The sequence below is a fragment of the Malaclemys terrapin genome, chromosome 7 (genome assembly GCF_027887155.1).
Source record: "Malaclemys terrapin pileata isolate rMalTer1 chromosome 7, rMalTer1.hap1, whole genome shotgun sequence".
Taxonomy (NCBI): domain Eukaryota; kingdom Metazoa; phylum Chordata; order Testudines; family Emydidae; genus Malaclemys; species Malaclemys terrapin.
Window position 1 is genome coordinate 109,560,538 of NC_071511.1, and position 19,321 is coordinate 109,579,858.

General features: G+C 40.9%; 1 protein-coding gene across 13 annotated transcripts in view; it reads right to left on the reverse strand.

The window, feature by feature from the left end:
- Positions 1-19,321, reverse strand: part of TACC2 (transforming acidic coiled-coil containing protein 2) — a 186,740-nt gene that overhangs the window by 128,294 nt on the left and 39,125 nt on the right. For 11 of the 13 annotated variants that reach the window (XM_054033671.1, XM_054033670.1, XM_054033667.1 and 8 more), the window contains 2 exons: positions 11,863-17,796; positions 10,703-10,813 (listed from right to left, as the gene is read on the reverse strand). In XM_054033671.1, the coding sequence (XP_053889646.1) occupies positions 10,703-10,813; positions 11,863-17,796 (6,045 nt within the window). The remainder of the gene's footprint in view (positions 1-10,702; positions 10,814-11,862; positions 17,797-19,321) is intronic. The other 2 variants (XM_054033674.1, XM_054033666.1) reach the window with 1 other exon arrangement.

A 19,321-nucleotide genomic window follows, 5' to 3' on the forward strand; every position in this document is an offset into this window, starting at 1 on the left:
CCAGGGTAGCTGAAAGAAGTTGGGGTCTTTCCCCAGCTTCCAGGGAATGGTAAGACTTAGGGAAGGACCGGCAAGCATATAGGGTGTTTATTGTTTTAAGATCAGTTTTTCTCTTAAACACTTTGGTTCTAAATAATGTAATTCTTGGTTTTAATAGTCTGTCACTATGAACCACTGGACAAAGCTGCTGAAAAGGAGAGAACTGCAGTGCTGAATTTAAGTTAGGACTGCTGAGGTGATTACAGTTAGTACCTGAGGTCTGCAGCCGAAGGCCCAGTCTGAGAATGGGAGAATCATGTGATTCCACCCCCAACAGAAGTGATGGCTCAAGGCCCAGGACCTGAGTGAGACTTCTCTTCAGGAGGCCTGGAGGAGTCAGAGATGGTCAGTCCTTATGCACGAGGTATCCTCCCTCAAGTGAACCACAAGGCCACTACCTTTCTCCCCCTTAACATCACTTCTCACCAAAAAGCCCCCAAATATTTGCTGGCACACCTACAAGAAAATAAACAAATTGAGGATCATTGATATTTATAGGGGGAAAGCCCAAGAAGGGATTGTATGTTTTTATCCCTTCTCCGCAGCCTTCATTTATTAAATGGCTTAGATTTAGCTCTCTTCTGGCTAGAGACTGTGTCTTATGTTTGGACAGTGCATAGCATTTTCTGTGTACTACTATAACAAATCATCATTATCGTAACAACAGTTTACATAGGAGGGTGGAGGTATGTATCTTTAAATCCTGACCCCCTAACCCCCTGCTGCAAAAGCAGACCCCGCTGCAGGAGAATTGGGAGGCAGCTTGTTCTGTGTGCATTCTGATGAGTTTTAGCACTTTGGGCCCAATCCTGCAATCAACAGTATACATTTGGGCTCCATGGAGGCCCAGCACACCTGGTACATTACAGGATCGGGGCCAAACATAACCTGTTGCAAACATTCTCCTTTGAGAAATAGGGAAGTTTATCATTAGCCCCTACCAAGAGGTGACACTCTTTGTAGCCTGAGTGGCGCACTGCACTCAGAACCCATCCCATCCCCACCCGAGGTTTTTTCAATCAATTACCAGACTTAGGTTGGTCCAAAAACCTGCACCCCCATCATGGGGTCTGATTTATTCAGTTTTCTAGGAAGGGTGACTTACTTTGTTAGTTGCCCCAGGACACCCATCTTTGGGTTCCTATAAAAGTCCTGCTCAGCTCTTCATCCCAGTTCAGGAGACACGCCTCCCAACCCCCTTCCTGGAGCTGGAATTATGCTTCAAATTCTTACTCCCTCAAAACAGGAGTCCCCCAGCTCTCCTCCTTGGAGCCAGGTCATGAGTTAACCGGTCTCCCTGTCTCTCTTTGAACCAGAGTCCATCCCCTCCCCCCCACCCTCCTCCTGGAACACGGTATATATACACATCAACGAAACAGACACTCTGTCTCTTTTTCTGTCAGGAGCCCTAGCCCTCTTCCTGGACCCGGGTAATTCAGACAGTTATTACCTCTCCATAGACAAAAGTCTCAGCTCTCCTCCATGGTGCTAGGTTATAATGTAGGGCCTGAGTCAGCTTCTCCCTCGCTTGGCCCATTTCCCCTTAATTAATCCTCAGGCTAGAAGTATCCATCAGGCAGCATTCTGCTATTGATGGTGTCTGCGCTGCTATGAGGGAGGAGACAGTTGGGTCCCCTACTCCCAGCTCACTCTCAATTGGTTGGGTGGGAGGGGAGCCTTGCCCCCACCCTCTCTACAAGGCTCCTGGCCCCAGGGCCCTTAAAGATTCAGTGATGGGATTTTGTCTCAAGCAATAATTATTCCTAGGACCACTTCCTCCCTCTCTCTCAAAATATTGGCTCTTTCAAACATTAAAGGGCCAAGCCATGTGACAGGTGGGCTGACTAGTAGCAACCACTACCCTTAAGAGGGCAGACTCCTCATCACAGTCCTATTTTACAAATATGGAAACTGAGGCACAGAGAGCTTAAAGGCCAACACTTTCAACCTGGGTATCCAAAGTTAAGCACCAAGTCTTTAATTCTGGATTCAAATGCCTAACTTTAGGTGCCCACGTTTGAAAACTCTGTGCTATGTGACATGACAAAGGACACAGAGGGAGTCACTATCACAGCAGGGATTTGTCCCATTTAATCCGTGAGACCATGCTACTGAAGCTGCCCCTCCTTGTGACTAGAGGAGCTGCCTCAGTGCAGGCAGACATCTGGCTGGGAGCTAACAGTGGCCCTAGCACCATTAGTAGTAGCTGGGCCAGCACTGCCCTCTTCAGCTGTGAACTTAATCTGAGGTTTTTCAGCACACTATGGCAGGATAGCCAGCCTCATGTTTTCAAAAAACTCATGAGTCAGACCTCAAAATGTTCTCCCCCCCCCAAATAAAAAAGTTGTCTATGCCCCTCTTTACTGAATACATAATACAAACACCCACAGACCTTTTCTGCAGAATGGAACCTTATATTTACACTGTTTCCTGTACACGAATACAGCCTCATGAGAACTATTTGTGGTGGCTGAACATTAGAGCTGTGCAAATCTCAGCAGTTTTTATTTCTTAAGACTTTGAGAGAACCTCTCTTTCAAGTTAAGTTTTGCACAGGGGTCTGAACCTCCGGAATATCACTAAGTCTCAGGTTTGAGCAAATCATATTCAAATTTGGAACCACCAAATTTTTCCTGGTCTGGGGTCAGAATGATGGGAAACCAAAGACTTTTGCATAGTTTCCAGTTGAAAACAAAAATTGGCCCAAGCTATCTTGAAAATCAGCCCAAGTTTGCTGAAAGTTTTGTAAAGCTCAGTGATCAATCCCTTTGGCCACCCCAGCTGTTATTTGTGAAAAGAAACAAAAAAAGGAAGCAAACAAACAACTAGCGGGACTTTGTGGAGAGGAACCCTACTGCAGAAGATTCACATATCACTGTAGCATTTTCAAAAAAATTAATCAAATAGTTACATAATTATTGTAGGTTGCCACAGTAATCAATTTAATATTTTGCATGAATGAGAGGAGGAATGAAGCTATCATAGTGAATTAACACCAATCTATTTCGAAACAGACAAATCGTAAAACTACCTTAATTGTTAGAAAACGACCAATTGTATGCACACTTGGGAAGACAGGACTAGAAGTGATTGAGTCCAGACCTTTGCTATGGCAAGCAAGCCTGTGTATAATCAATTTTGCCCTCCCTTTGAAAAACAAATCCAGTTTTCAGTGAGCGCTGAGTTATTCTTAGCTTTGATGCGTCTATCAGCAAGAAGTGAATAACAATGTTATCATAATAGCAAATTCCAAAGGCTTCACGTAAGCTCATAAAATCAAAAGGGTTTTACTGATTACATTGTTTTATCTTTCATTAGCCAAGTTAGCTGTGAAACACAATGGGGTTCAAAGGAGTAAAGGCAGGTTGGTGACCTTCAGGTGCTTACGAACAGGAGCATAAAAGCAAGCATGTTGCCCTTCCCTGAGCTTTGCATGGGCTCAGTAAGTATAGAGCACATCATCTACAGAACAGGAACCTATACTTTCTAGGAACACTGGTCACAGATTGCATCTGTCCACAACATCAGAATAAATGAGTGCATGTGTGGATGAAAAAGAGTGGCTAGTTATGGGCCAGATTGGCAACCGATTTAGGTCCTGTCCAATTTACAGATCTCCTACCTCCTTCATTTGCTACTTGGGCAGTTGAGAGAATCTGAAGGGCTCAAGCTAAGACCTTCCCAGTTTAAACACGAAGGGAATGTTAGGCAGGGTGTACCCGGTAAAGAACACTTGATTCTACAATGCATCCCCCCTGCTGGTCTTTAGAGTGTGTCTACCCTGCAATAAAAAAACCTCACTGCACCAAGTCTCAGAGCCCTGGTCAGCTGACTCCGGCTTGTGGGGCTAAAAACTGCAGTGTAGACATCTAGACTCAGGCTGGAGCCTGGGCTTTGTTACCCACCATGAGGTTGTTACTCACCATGAAGTTTTAGAGCCTGGACTCCAGGCCAACCCCGGACATCTACACTGCAATATTTAGCCCTGGTGCACGAACCCCGCAAGCCTGTGTCAGCTGACACAGGCCAACTGTGGCCATGCCACAGGTCTTTTATTGCAGCATAGACATGCCTTTCAAGGCCAAGTGCCAAATTTTCTGTTGGTATCACTGCATTGGAGCAGAGAATCTGGACTAATGTTTCAGAGTAGTAGCCGTCTTAGTCTGTATCCGCAAAACAAACAGGAGTACTTGTGGCACTTTAGAGACTAACAAATTTATTTGAGCATTAGCTTTCGTGGGCTACAGCCCACTTCATCGGATGCATAGTTTGTTAACTTTCAGACTAATGTTGGCTGACTTTCAGACTATGCTGTGAAGACCTATTTTCCCAGGCTCTCTCCACTGGGACTTATCAATTGGTGGTGAAGGGATATGAAGGAATTTAAAGTAGAAACATTCTAGAGACCAGAGTCTTACTGAACTCTTTACTAAAAGAAGACCAGGACTGAAGGGGGTCTGATGGAGAGAGTCCTAAAGAAAGGGAGGATGTGAGATTGAGTTTATAAAAGAGGAGAGATCCCGATATGTTTGAAACACATTCCGTGATTAGCCCTTCTCTAAATTAGGTCCTGATCTTGGAGGGCACTCAGCATCTTCCAGGAGTGTACTCTTAGAGAGTTCACAGCAAAGACACCTATGACTGTAGTGGCTAAAGTCTCAGCAAACTGACAGGACCTTCTGTCCAAGGTGAGGGGAGGGGGCACCCCTTGTGGCAGGGTTGGAAAGACTTCAGCCTACTAGGGCCGCAGGAGACTGATGGGTGACCCCTGGTATGTTTGGTGCATGTTTAAAGCTGTTTATTAGGTTTTCTCTGGCATGCTTTTACCTTAAGAATAAATGTTCTTGCTTAGAAAGAGCTGTGTGGTAACTTGTAACTGCAGGCAGTACACTGCTCATAGCCCTTGCACAGAAAGCAATACACTGGCAGACTGGCTTCCTGAGGATATCACAATGTAAGACAGAACTGTGCAGCCTCAAAACCCCTGGTAAGGAGGGAGCAGGACAAGGGCCTCTGCTCAGAGACAGATGATGGCTAGAGAGCTAAGACCTGACTGGGCACTCCTGGAGATGACCATGGAGGGGCAAAACAGGTACAATTAACCTGAAACTGTGACAATAAGTATGCAATACAGACAGACTGATCCAGAACTTTTCATGCAGATATACAGCACCAGCAGCAAGCACTACCTGAATGCTAAAGCTTAGCTAATTTTGCATAAGTCCCAGATGCTATTAACTAGGCACACTTTGGCTTCCAAGCACCTAGGACAATACCTATTTTGTCTGACGAAGTGGGTATTCACCCACGAAAGGTCATGCTCCAATACTTCTGGTCTATAAGGTGCCACAGGACTCTTTTTGTCGCTTTTTACAGATCCAGACTAACACGGCTACCCCTCTGATACTCTAAGCATTCACTTACCCTTGAAATTACAAGTGTACTGCCAATTGTGGTCACTGATATTTAGATATGGGCATTGAGCCATTTGCCTGGCCAAATCTATACGCCCAACTCATTTGAATCTCACTCTGAACATAATACACATGTTTGACCTTTTCCATACAAAACAGTGCCCCACCCATAGGAATTGTCAGGAAGGATAGAGCCTATGACCTTGGTTAAGAGTCAGGAACAGAGAAAGGAAAGAGAAGGAGGGAGTAGTTGCAGAGCATAGACAGAGTGAAAATGGAAAGCAAAGGAAGAGGGAAACACTGGGAATTCTGGATCTTAGAACATCTCTGAAGAGGAGTCTTTGTTGGGGGGGCACCAACAAGATGCAAGTGTGCCAAGATGCAGAAAAAAATGGAACAAAGCCACAACCCAAAGTCACAGAGAAAATGACTGTGTCTATAACTGCTTTTCTCTGAATTGCCCACCACAGGGTTCAGGGCTGGGACTAATCCCTCTTTACATATTCCGTTAGTAACAGGGAAAATAGACCTATTTGCAAGGTGTCCAAATTTGCAAAGAGTGTACAAAGAGAGCAGCGAGAGATGACATATGGAGAATATAAGGAGGTTACAAGGTTGAAACATACATCTAGGGAGAACTACCAAGAACATAAAAGAATCAAAAGTGTTTTAGATAAATGAGAAAGAAAGAAAAGAAGAAGGAAATTAAGAAGTCATGATGCGTTGACTACTCATACATTGAAAATATCACAAAGCAATACTGCATTTCCTTAACAGAATGTTTACATTTTATTAAACAGAAATAATGTTTCTCTAGAGACATTAAGGGACTTTTTAACTTTAAAAGCATATGCAGTATCCAAGTCAATTTCAGTACCTATGTTAAGAGTATATTTCTCAAAAATATACTTGAGTGTAATTGAAAAATAGCAAGGTCCACCTGCAGCTGGCAGGGGATGGATTCGTAAATGAATATTTAGTTCTTTGCTTTCATGCACTTATCTCCTTTTGTTCATAAACAGATTAATTGAGGTAAAATGTTTAACCAGAATGCTATGATGGGTCTGGTTCTCCATTACTGTGCACTTTGTGTAGCCAATGTAGTGATATCACAGGAGTTATATTTGGGTAAGGACTACAGGACCAGTTCCCTTGTGATTAGAAAGGTAACACTTTACTAATGGCTATTCCTATGAGGGAGAACGAGACTGATGGACTGGAAAACAGAGAGAAAGAATATGGATGCTAGAGTGCCAGGAAGAAAGGCAAATAGACAAAAAAAATGTCTGATGAAATCAGATACCCTTCGTTTTATGTGAAAGTCAGCTTCAGCTATTTTTTGTTCTCTGTGTTGTAATCCTGAGATGTACGCAATATCTGAAGAATGTAAAAAATACAAAATAGTGAATTCTGAAGTGGGGAATGGAGGGGTGGGGGGCAAGGGGAAGCTGCATAATCACAGTTTAGATATAAAATTAATTTTAACGCAATGATTCTGTTTTCAAATACCACAGGACTCAAATAAGCATAAAGTTCCAGCAATCAGAACCTACTTGAGTCCACAATCTGTGAAAGAGCTATGCATTCCATACCTCGCTCAGAAAGACTGTTAAAATATTTAATACTGTATTTACTATGCAGAGGGGAAAAAAAGATCAAGTCAGTATTTACTAAGGAGTCAACATTCTTTTCAGACATCTTACTAATCTTGCCAATTTCCAACTGCAAGAATAGTGCATGAAAGAAAATTAAAAAAACATGTCTAGGCCAATTTTACTTATAGGATTACTGTCTGGCCTTCGTAAATAGAATAAAGAGGGTTTTTCAACTTACTGCTCTGACATAAAGTGCTGTGATTTATTTGGCATGTAACAATATTCTTTAGCTTTATAAATTACATAGCTTAATACAGGTATAAAAGAGAATGAAAACCAATGTAAATATTGGAGGGAACAGGGTCTGCACCATTATTGCACGAGCTTCAATAGGCATTGAGTGCAATTTTCAAAAGCACCTAAGAGATTTAGAGTAGGGCTGGCTAGAAAACAAGAATTTCATTTTGCAAAAAATGTTGAGGTTCTGACGTGTCTTTTCATTCCGACGTGGAACGAAAACAAGAAGGAAGAGTGACACCCACCCCAGAATAGCCAATAGCCCTGGGGTGTGGGAGACCCAAGTTCAAGTCCCTGCTCTGGTTCCTTCTTTCCCTTCCTCCCCCCACAAGAAATTCTTTCTGCTACCCGAGAAATCTTCCTTACACAAGTTTCAGTTTCAATGAATTAGCGTGTTTGGTCAAAAAACAAGCAAAACTTTTTCTCGAAAAATTCCCAACCAGCTCTATTTAGGAGTACAAGTACCACTGTAAAATGTCTTCCAGAACTCCCAAGGCACTCAAGGGCAGCAGGCATGTTGCTAATGCCACTTAAAGAATTGCAGCACACTATCATTCAATGCATGCCAGCTCTGCTGCCTGGTTCAGAGGAGGGCCATAGCTTCATCTTTGGGGTAACTGTGCTCAGAAGAGATTGTGCAATCATATCTGCAGTTGTGGCCGGCTTTGTGGCTCTTTACACCCTTCTCCCCCTTGCATACCTACACAGGCTAGCCCCAGTTTAGTAAACTGAGCATCTCCAACCCTCTGAATTGTCTGGAAGTCCACTAATAAATTGGATACTTTGCCAAATCAACTAATCTATTCCTAGCACCTAAAAGCAGCACATCTGAGAATGACATCACAGCATTTAATCATTAAACCTCCCAGGGTACTTTTCCAAGATTGGATATTTGTTCTGGTGTCCCAGCCAAATTCCAATATAGTTACAGAAATGTATCTAAAAATGCCCATACCACTTTCAATTGGATACAGAATTTTCTTCATATCGTGTTCTAAATGGTTATGGTGCACTGCTCAATAACGGCCTTACTCCTCTGCAGAGGTGGAGGCGTATCAGTGGTAGGTGCAATGATGGTAGGTGCAATGATTCCTAAATATAAATAGGGCCTCTGTTATTCAGCTGCACTTGTACAGGAAGTGCCTCTATATAGGGAACCTCTTCTCTCAGCATACCTATTCAGCAACAAGAGCACAGGATGCCATTCTGGTACTCTCTTGAGCAAAAAAAGGCCCCAACTAATGAAAGTGCTATCACTCCATAGTTCTGAGGATTTGTGGTCTGCAGTTTGGGGGCACGTTCAGGTCTCTTCTACATTTACCTTCTTTTCTCCCCCTAGTAATGAACACATGCAGGAGGAAAGTAGTGGGTGATGGAGTGGCCATCTGCTAAGCACCAAGTGATCTGAGCAGTACTGCCAACCCCAGCCATTCCAAACTCCAAAATCATGGGACTGGCTTGGGAGTTTGAAAATTATAAAATTTGGGTTATTTTTGTTTGGCTCTTGGTTTTTGAGCCTTTGTAGTGATATTATTGAGCTATTCTCTGCAGCCACAAGGGCAGGAAATTAACTATTTTTTTCCCTTCCATTTAATCATCATGAGACTCCAGGAACTGGGGCTTTAAAATAAACCCACAAATGTTATGAGACATCCAAACAATGGTAAGAATTGGCAATACTGCAGGAACCAATAAAAGGAAGTTTGATGCCCCTGGAGAAGAGGAAGGAGAGGATAGTCTCCCTCTCCTTCTCCTGAAGCTTCTGTAGTCACCAACAGCTTGGCCTGCATCAGAGACCAGCCAAAAACAACCCTCCTGTTTCTACTAGTAGCACTTTGCTCCACCTTCCCCCAGAAGCACAAGAAATTCTGGACCTGAAAATTAAGAATTCCATCTTCTAAGAAGGAGCTTAAATAAACAACAATAATTCTACCTAACACAACTGAAATTTCATTATAAGGTATCTTGGAATGGACTAGGGTTGAAAACCACCCCTTACATAACACAAGACACATCATTTTTCTTTTTCTAACAAAAGACCTATTTCCACTCAAATACCCTGCTTTGGGATTTTTCATGACTGGAATCTCCTCTTCCCTACCGCAGATAAACATCACAGGCCCAAATTCATGTGCCATTTTCTCATGTCTGCAAATTTTACCCTGGATATTTACTATAGCAAAGGGACAAATGGATACCACTTTTTTGAGGCAGAAGATCCTGTCACTGGGATATATGGGACAGAGTATGAAATTAAACAAAGGACGTTTTAGGCTGCATATCTGGGAATATTTGCTAACAATCAGACCCACTGGATTGTGGAACAATCTGCCAAGGAATGTGAAGGAAGCCCCTGTTCTTGAGTTATCTAAAAATGGACTGGTCATTACTCTGAAACAACAGGGGATAAACTAGCTGGCTCAATAGATTTTTCTAGCTCTATTTTTTTTTATAATTGCATATTCTTATAAGAAACAAGACTAAACAAAGGCAGGGTCTCCTCTCTTTACCTTTGGAAGTCCTTGTTGTGTGAAATCTACACACAGAGAGATTTCAAATTGCTCTGCACACAGTATAGCATATGTACTGACTGTCATATAGATATAAAAGTTACATTTGTGCTTACAGAAGTAGCAGCTGCTTGTTGGTACAAAATACTCATACTGAAAAAACAGATGACAATGAATTCAAGCGTATACAAGTATTAAGCAAATAACTTATGAATTGCCAACAGCTGTTCCAAAGACCTCACCCTGTTTGCCACAGGTATTAATTTAAAGAATGATACCCACCCTCATTTAAACACGTACACACTCTTTCTTGGCTTCTGAGCTATTCTAGACCAGGCAGACAGTTGGTATGGTAAATTTGAAAATGACTACACTATGAATCCTCCATCCTTTTTAAAAACAGACAGGCACACAAAGGAAAACAAGCTCAAGAGAGATTATGAAACTTGGTGTCTAATTTTATCCAATCAGTTTACAAACAGATTTCAAAGGAGACCGAAAGAAAAGAAATTTTGTTGTTAAACTTTATCACAGTTTGATGGATTTTTAGTGTATATTTTGTTCAGAGAAGTATGCTGTATTGAGCCTTTGTCCCAGAATTACACAGAAAGGAAGTAAAACCCCTATTTTTTCACCATAATGGGCAATATTAAAGGATGGAGGACAGAGATTTTAATTTTCCCCTCATATCACTGTTTTACCATTGCAACTTTAAAGAATGTGGCATTGATAAACATTATTTTTCCTTCCTATTCAGTTACATCTTTTTCATATCTATAATACCAAGAAAGAATGAATCTAAATAGAGCATTATTGCCCTCTGAAATACTTAAGCTTTTCACAGTACCTTTCTACTCTGATGTCATCTCTTGCCTCATCTGAGGTGGCCTTGGCTGTTACAGCTATAGCATCCTTTTCAGATACAGGAAGGAGAGAATGACAGGGCTCAGGGAAGTTGCTGAGGTTATGGAAAAAGCAGTGATATGATTAGTTAGTGGAAAAGAGGTTCTAGGTTGATATTCTTTTGAATTAACATCTATGCTCATACTAGAAATTCAAAATAGTGCTGCAAAAATGTATAGAAGAAAACACTGTTTTCATTTACTGTTTTTAAAATAAAAACCATGTTTGAGGCATTCTTGAGCTCCCAACAAAATGTTTTGCACATACACAAACCCTGATTAAGAAAGCTACACATATGAATTCCTAGCTCGGTACACAGATAATATACAAATGCAACCTCAGTTAATTGAATGTCTTTGGGGACACTTAATATTATCAAACAATCAATTGCATTGTTAACGTAATTAGCAGGTGTACTCCCTCCACCCCCTCCTCTCTCTCTCTCTGTATTCATCTTTTGTCTGTCTTCTATTTAGATTATAAATTCTTTGGGGGGCAGGAACCATCTTTTTGTCCTGGGTTTGTACAGTAGCCTAGCAGAGTGAGGCACTGCTCCATGACTAGGGATCCTAGGTGCTATGGTAACACAAATAATATTCAATATGTCAGGGAATGGGACTGTTTTAAATAATAGTGGGTCAAGATAACTGAGGTTAGAGTAATCAAGATTGTAAGGTAGCTGAGTTTTTTAACTTTCAGATTGCAGTCTACAATGAAAACACTGCAGGGCCAATTTTTCAACTAAAGCACACCTATTAAAGGCTTCTAAGTGTAATTTACTTTGCTAACTTTAGGCAATGCAGTGTGAAAATTGGGGTCATTACAGAATCACGACAAAGGAGTTTAAGAACTAGGAAAGGTCAATGGAGCTTTTGAAGATCAAGGTCTTTACAAGTCCCAAAAGGTCACTTCTATTATATTTAGACCTTACAAGGTATTTAAAATTTCTTCCACTTAGACCAATTTTTGGTTAAAAGTCAATGGTAGCCATGCCCACCTGAAAACCTGCACCACAAACAACAGATTTATATGACTAAAATTTATCCCTCTGCAACCGTAGGACAATGACAACTCTGTCTCACAAAATTAATTTAAAATAAGTACCTTTCTGTAGGTAATCCTTCAGTAACCATGTCCAGAAGTTCATTGATGTGATGTTTCTTAGGCTCAGTGAATGAAGGGGTTGGTACCTTTCCTTCGGCATTCAGCAGTGAGCTGTCATGTTCTGAATGCATCTTGCTCCATTGATTTTCAGAAGCAACATTAAAATCTGTACTTACACAATCCGATTTGGGCTCCATCCCTGTAATAGTTTCTGAGTGATGCTTTTTTGTTTCTGTCCCTTGATCTTGAATGCTTGCTTGCAAAGCTGCATCACCTTTACTAATTAACACTGTGCCTGTAATACCTGTTTCAGGGGTGTCTCCAAGTTGTTCATTGCCACATATAGAAGCTTCTGCCACTGCTGTGCTTAACATGGTGTCACTTTCTTCCTTCACATCTCTCTTAGTCACACTGCTGAGTTCATGTTTAAAGTCAGCCTGGGAATGATCATCATGGCTTAGTTCATTTTTAAAGTGATCTATTAACCCATGTATTGTTGCTTCTTTTCCCTGCTGTGAGTCTTGAAGATTTCCTAATATTTCCAGGCATTTTCTACTTCCCAAAGCATCCAGCATCATATATGTGTCATCCTGAGGCTTAATTTCATGCACAAGATTATTGTGAGTGGATTTCTCTTGGATTTCACCAGACAACATACAAAGATCATCTCTTTTTACTTCAGCTTTGAAGATGTCTCCTTGGACAATTGTTGAGGCTGACATGTTGCAGGTACCATTGACAGTGCTTGGTTCACAGTCTTTACTTTTCTTCTGCTCATTTGGCATAAAGTCCTGGCACTGATTTTCATAAGATATTAGATCTTCTGATTCTGCATTACATTGTACAATTAAATCACATTCCTCTGCCTCTGGGATGGCAGCACTTTCTAAATCGTTCTTCGGAACAGTGCCTGTATCTTCTGAAGAGGTCCCAGGAATTGTGGGCTGGTCCTTATTGTCATAAGATGCAGTTAAGTTTGCAGCTTCGGTCCCATCAGATGAAGCAGATTCCAGCTTTTCTATTTCTTGGTCCACAAAAACTCCAGCATTCACACTGCTAGTATGTGTACCTTCCTCTCTTTCCATCTGACTACTTTTTGTGCTTTCAGTTTTGTTGTCCAGCTTTCTTAAATTTGTAGGAGGCAGTTCAACAGATTTAGAACCATCCAATTTGGAAACTTTCTTTTCTGAAAAGGTACCTGGTTGTTTATGTTCCTCGTTTTCTGGAAGTGTTAGTTCTCTGAGCATGTCTTCTTGCTGTGCTGACTTCTCTTTGCTAAAAATCTCAGAATCCAAAGGCAACTCTTGTCTCTCTATTTCTGAGTCACTTTCTTGTCCTGCGTTATTGATGCTTCCATCAACACCTTCACCTACTGTGTTAGGCTCTGAAAAGTTCTCAGCACTTTGCAGAACTGGTATATCTTTAACCACGGGGCTTTGCCCACTGCTTGCATAAATTTCAGATGATGGTTGGGGTAATTCAGTATTCAGAGCGTTGCGCACAGGTTTCTCAAATATTTTACTGAGATGCTCCCTGAAATCAGGAAAGCTGGCACCAGCGGCAAAGGTCCTGGAACTCGGAACATCATTCTCCCTTTTACAGTTTTCTGCAGCCTCTTTGGAAATATTTATTTTTGTCTTGGTTATGCTATTATTCTCTTTCAAAACATTTTCAGTTTTCTCTGCACTTCCAGAGTTTTCTAAGATCTTCCTGTACTTGTCATCTACACAGATATTTGTTGCAATTTCCTCATTACATCCTTCTTGTTTATCAGTAGATGAAAGACTCAGCAGCCTCTCTCCTAGGCTAGGAAGACTGAACAGAGACTCCGCTGAACTGTCACTTTCCTGTGCTTTGAAGTTTACATCACTTTTTGTTCCTTTAGTTTTAATTGCAGATATCTCCTTCTTCAGCTTCTCAAAATTAAATTGTGTTAAGTTTCTTGCAAACTGCCCTGCATCAGCAGAATCTAGTATGGGTGAAATACTCTCTCCTTCACACTGGAAACTTTGGCCAGGAATACTTGTTTCTTTCATAGAAGTATTTTTTAAATGTGCTGCTTCAGTGCTGTTTTGATCAGCTGTGCTTATTATCCCTGGTGAAATGTCTTTTAAATGCACAGGTACGGTAGCATCAGCTGTACTCTGCAAATCAGAAGCAACTTCTAAGACATTTTGGCATGTTTTAACTACAAGCTTATTATTTAGTAACACACCCACAATACCGTCATTCTTACAGTTTTCAGGTTGCTGGCTAGCTTCACTATGATGATCCAATGCAAAGGTCGATGTAGAAAGAATTGGGAATTCTTCTGTTTCAGAGCCAGCAGGCAGATGCTCATTCTTGGCTTTTTTAATGCAGTTTAATGTATATGAAGCACTGTTGGGAGCCACTTCCCTGTATTCCTGTAATGCAGAAGGATTTTCCTTTGCACCTGAATTTGCATCTACTTTCTGATTGCTTGTCTCTGTGATAGAAGAGTCCCTTTCAAAATTTAGTTTTATATTTTCGACTTTTGGGATGATTTCACTGTCTGAAGTCAGATTCTTTTTTGTTTCTAGAACTGAGCCTTTCACCAACGATCGCATTTTTTCAAGGTTTTCTGAACTAGGTATTTGAGTATCATTCTTGTTTTTTTCATACATATTGTCCTCAGAGTCACCATCAGACCATGTTATTTCAATATCAGTTAGTGAAGTCTGTGGTATATCAGTGACACTTATTGAATTCTGCGCCCCGGGAATACAGTCAATAGCAGCAGCACTGCTTACATTAGTATTGTCTGCTGTCTTACATATGCTGTCTGGCTGTTCATTTATGTCAGATTCTTTTGAAAATGCATCATCTTGACATGCTTCTTCATGTTGACTGACTGAGATCAAAGAATTATTCTCCTGCTTGGGCTTGCTAGAGATCTGCCTACTGAAGCGATTTCCTTCTGCCTCTAGGTCAGTTTTATTTTGTTGAGTGCAGTCTTGCAAAGTAGCTACCTTCAGATCAGAAATATTCTGCAAATGCTCAGTGTTGCACATGTTCCCTTTCATGCAAGCAGTACTTTTATTTGAGTCCTCCCCTGGCACTGCATCAGGATTATATCTGAATGGCTCTGGCTCTAGCACAGAAGGTGCTGTTTGAGGGCTGCTTGTAATGTCTAGAGACATATCTGATTTGCTTCTGCATACGTCCTGACAGTCACTGTGATAACTTAATTCCACTAAATGCTCATTTTTCTGAGCCATTTCTTTATGTTCCTGTTCATCAGTACTTGTGACAGTATTCAGATTGCTTTGGTGTTTGTGTTTTTCAAATCCTATATTTGAAATGTGCTGTTGACTCTTTCTGGCAGCAAAGTTGAGGCGCTCTCTCTGCTCTGTTTGTGGAAGGGTTATTGAAACATCTCCCATTTCTTGCTTTTCTTTAATATAGCTTTTAAGGGTCTCTGGAGAGCCATCTTTGTCACTCTCGGATGGCTGTTTATTCTCAGTTATGCTGCTATCATGTAATCCTTCTAAACTCCACTGCTTTTGCTGGGAACTGAACTCCTCAGTATTTGCTGATGCTTGAGAGATTTCAGAATGAACCACTTGCATACTTTTGTCACTTTTTGCAGCCATTTGTTCCTGCTGAACTTGCTTTGGTGTGTCAGATGTGCATTCCTTTTTCAGTGCCAAATCTTTATCATCTACATAGCTTTCCACTTCAGCTCTGCATTCCTCCTGCTTAATTTCATTATTTTCTTTAATGTCTACAGCACTGCTTTGTTTAACAACAGTTACAGGTACGCACGCAGGATCACTATTAGGCACTTCCGCTACTTGTCTGTTCCATTCTTTGCTTTCACAAATACGTGAGGCCTCCTGAATTTTTGCTTTATGTAGTGCAACACAGTCAGTAGTTCCTATCAATTCACTTAAGCCCTCATGTTCAAGTTCTGCTTTGGGAATTTGTCTATTTTCTTCAGACCCTTCATTGCTTTGAAACATTTCTTGATGCTTAGTTTTGCACTCTGACTCCAATACAGCTTCTTTAGCAAAAGTGTGTTCCCAGGATTCATCTTGCTTCGTTTGCATAATATCACTGTCCTGAGAGTGCAGAAGCGGTGAACCATGTGCATTAACTGAACAAACCTTTTCAGTCATTTTATAGCCTAGCAAGGCTAAAGTTTTGTCTTCTGTGTCAGTGTTAAAATGATCAAAACTCAGAGGGCATTCTTCCCTGGCTAACTGTGGAGTTTCCACAAGTGGAAAGCTGCACGTTGAGGACAAGTCGTGTGTGGCAATTGCTTTCTCTTTGCTCATTTGTTGTTCAGGTTCACACTGGAAACAGAGTGAATGATCTTCAGCTACTTTCAAGTTACTCTCTGAATTCAGATGCTTTTCCACAGCTTTTTCATTTATGTCACTTTTTAAAGTCTTGTCTGAAAAGCTGATTTCTTTGAAATCATCCCCCCAGTTGGCATCCTTTCTGTCCTGCTTGTTGCTATTATCAAAGTTCAATAGAATCCCTTCTGCCTCATTTAACCCTTCAGGTGATGCACTGGTTGCTATAACTTGCACTTCCTCTGTTCTGTCCTTTCCCACAGAAGCTTCAGTTTTTTCTACAGGTACTTCAATGTCAGTTTCTTTTAGATTCAGCTCTGTGGGTTTACTCCCACAAGTTAAATCTAATACATATTTTTCCAGTGCCAATCTTTCATGTACCATGGAATCTTCCTTGTTGGAATTCATAGCATTTTCTACATGAGAAAGAAGGATGTTTTCTACTAACACGATATCAGCTTTTATTGTTTCATTAATGCTGTCTTGATCTTTTGTGTTTTCAGATGTGAGATCTGTTTTTTGCTCTGCCTTAAGCAACAGAGGCACATTAAAAGGTTCAGTGCTAACAAACAAATTCACCTTTTGAGGCTCTTTTTCAAAACTGGGCTCCGCTGTTTTAGAAGTTGTTTTTTGTGCTTTACTTCTAACTGGATCGTGGTGTTCATTTGCAGATACAGATTCCCCTGAAGGTTCATCTGTCTTTGGTACCAGGAACAGGTCTGAAGAGTTTAAAGTGCAAGGTGCTGGTTGCTTCCCATTGTTTTCAGAGAGATGTAAGTTTGGGTCATTCCCTTTAGTTGTGGCTATATCTCCTCTACATAAACTGTTGGCATCACTGAACTCAGGGTTATCAACCAAACACTGAACATTCACAACTGCTCCATATTTTTCATTGTCTGAGCCTCCTGTTGTGGGATAATTTAGGATTAAGGTTTCCTTTTTCATTAACAGACCCTCTGTGCCATCTGTTTTCTGTCCACCTCGCTGTATTACAGTCTGCTCCTTATGACCCACTTCCAAAAATCCTGGCCCCTGCTTGGCCTCTTGAGTGGTAAAGTAATCTCCTGCTTCTTTACCCTGGGGTAATGAGACAGCATGCGAATCCCTCTTGCCATCCAGCTGTTCACTCTGCCATAATGGTTCTAATTCACATGAATTTGTTTGTGTAACTCCTTGTGTCAAAGTAGCTTCTGCAGAAGGGCTAGACTCTAAGCTTGTATTTTCTGGATCATTCTCACTCTTTTTGATAGAAGAGGCAGCAATATTGTCACTTTCTGGGCCACTGTCCACAAATATAGCATCTGCTGTTCCTATTTCTTTGTCATCCAGAGTGTTTGGGGAAGGCACCGTTACAATACTCTTTGGGGTTGGTAAATCATCACTGCTGTCCGTGAGATCTGCTGTGACATATTCTTTGGCACATTCTGCTAAAGGCATGGAGATAGGTAGACTTCTCTCTTTTGCTTCTGCAGCCTGTATTAATAAGTCAGAACCAGTTTGTCCTCCATGTTCTTGCAGGATATTACTCTGTGCTGTCACCTCTGCAGACACTGCACATGAATTTGGATCAGATAAACCTTCAGCAGTGTGGCTACCGATGCCTTCATTACTGCTGCTGCCAACAATGGAAATGTTTATTTGTTTCATATCAGCAAAGAAAGTGGAGCAAAACATAAAAACAATTCATGCCACTGAGGTTTCAAAGCCATGCAGTACATGCACTGAAAAGTTGACAATCTGCTTCAAGAGGCAAGATACCAGCGACACATTCTATAGTGATTCAAAAACTCATGACACTGAAATATACTTCCTCAGCCTTGTCTACTATCTGTCATACTTGCCTTAGGTTTTTTTTTAACTCCCCACATATTTGGTATTAATAATTTAATTCCTACACTACTATGTTTTTCCCTCCAAAATGCTGACAGAAAAAAATGAAAAAAAAAATTATAAAAGAGAGAATTGGACCAAAAAAATAACAAAAATCCTCAATTTTGCAGTTCCTTCTAGCATAAACCTACCAGTGGAGTTAGAAATGTTTGTTTAGGGTTAAAGGACCTGATGTCCCTGATCATCAACATCATCATCATTTTGTTGTGCTTTTCTTGATCTTATTCAATTAAGCAATAAGGGCCCCATCTGTTAAAACACTTACTTCTGGGTGTGGTGCTTACTTCTGTGAGTACAATAATCCCATTGATTTCACTGCGATTAGTGATACTAATAAGCGCTGCACCTGATAATAAGGGTTTGCAAAATCTGGCCTCAAGACATGAATGTGTTACTGCATAAAACTGCATTTAAGCACAGTGGAGGCTAGTCATGAGGCCAAAGGTTTCCGCCCACAAACCTGCATTGTCATGCAATAATACACACTTTGGACTGGTCTACACGGGGGGGGGGGAGGGGGGAGAGAGAGAGAATCGATCTAAGTTATGCAACTTCAACTACGTGAATAATGTAGCTGAAGTCGATGTACTTAGATCTACTCACTGCGGTGTCTTCACTGCCGTGAGTCAACTGTTGACGCTCCTCCGTCGACTCTGACTGCACCTCTCGCTCCGGTGGAGTACTAGAGTCGACAGGAGAGCGCTCGGCGGTCGATTTATCGCATCTATACTAGACACGATAAATCGACCCCCGCTGGATCAATCACTGCCCGTCGATCCAGCGGGTAATGTAGACAAGTCCTTTGTCTGGCCTTTTTGATGTGTTGTTTGTTTTTTCAATACATATAAAAGAGATAACTGCTTGCAATAGCTATTTCTCCCCCTTAGAGAAAGGTTGAGGAAGAAGAAATGAAGAGAATAAGATTGAGAGTGTGTGTGTAGCGGGGAATAGGATATTTTCTATGATTTATCTCCATATTCATTTCACTTAAAATTGGGCTGATGATTAATCACAGTTAACTCATGCAATTAACTCAAAACAATTAATCATGATAAAAAAATTAATCACAATTAATCGCCGTTTTAATCACATTATTAAACAATAGACTACCAATTGAAATTTATTAAATATGTTTGGATGTTTTTCTACATTTTCAAATATATTGATTTCAGTTACAACACAGTATACAAAGTGTACACTGCTCACACTATATTATTATTTAGATTACAAATATTTGTACTGTACAAATG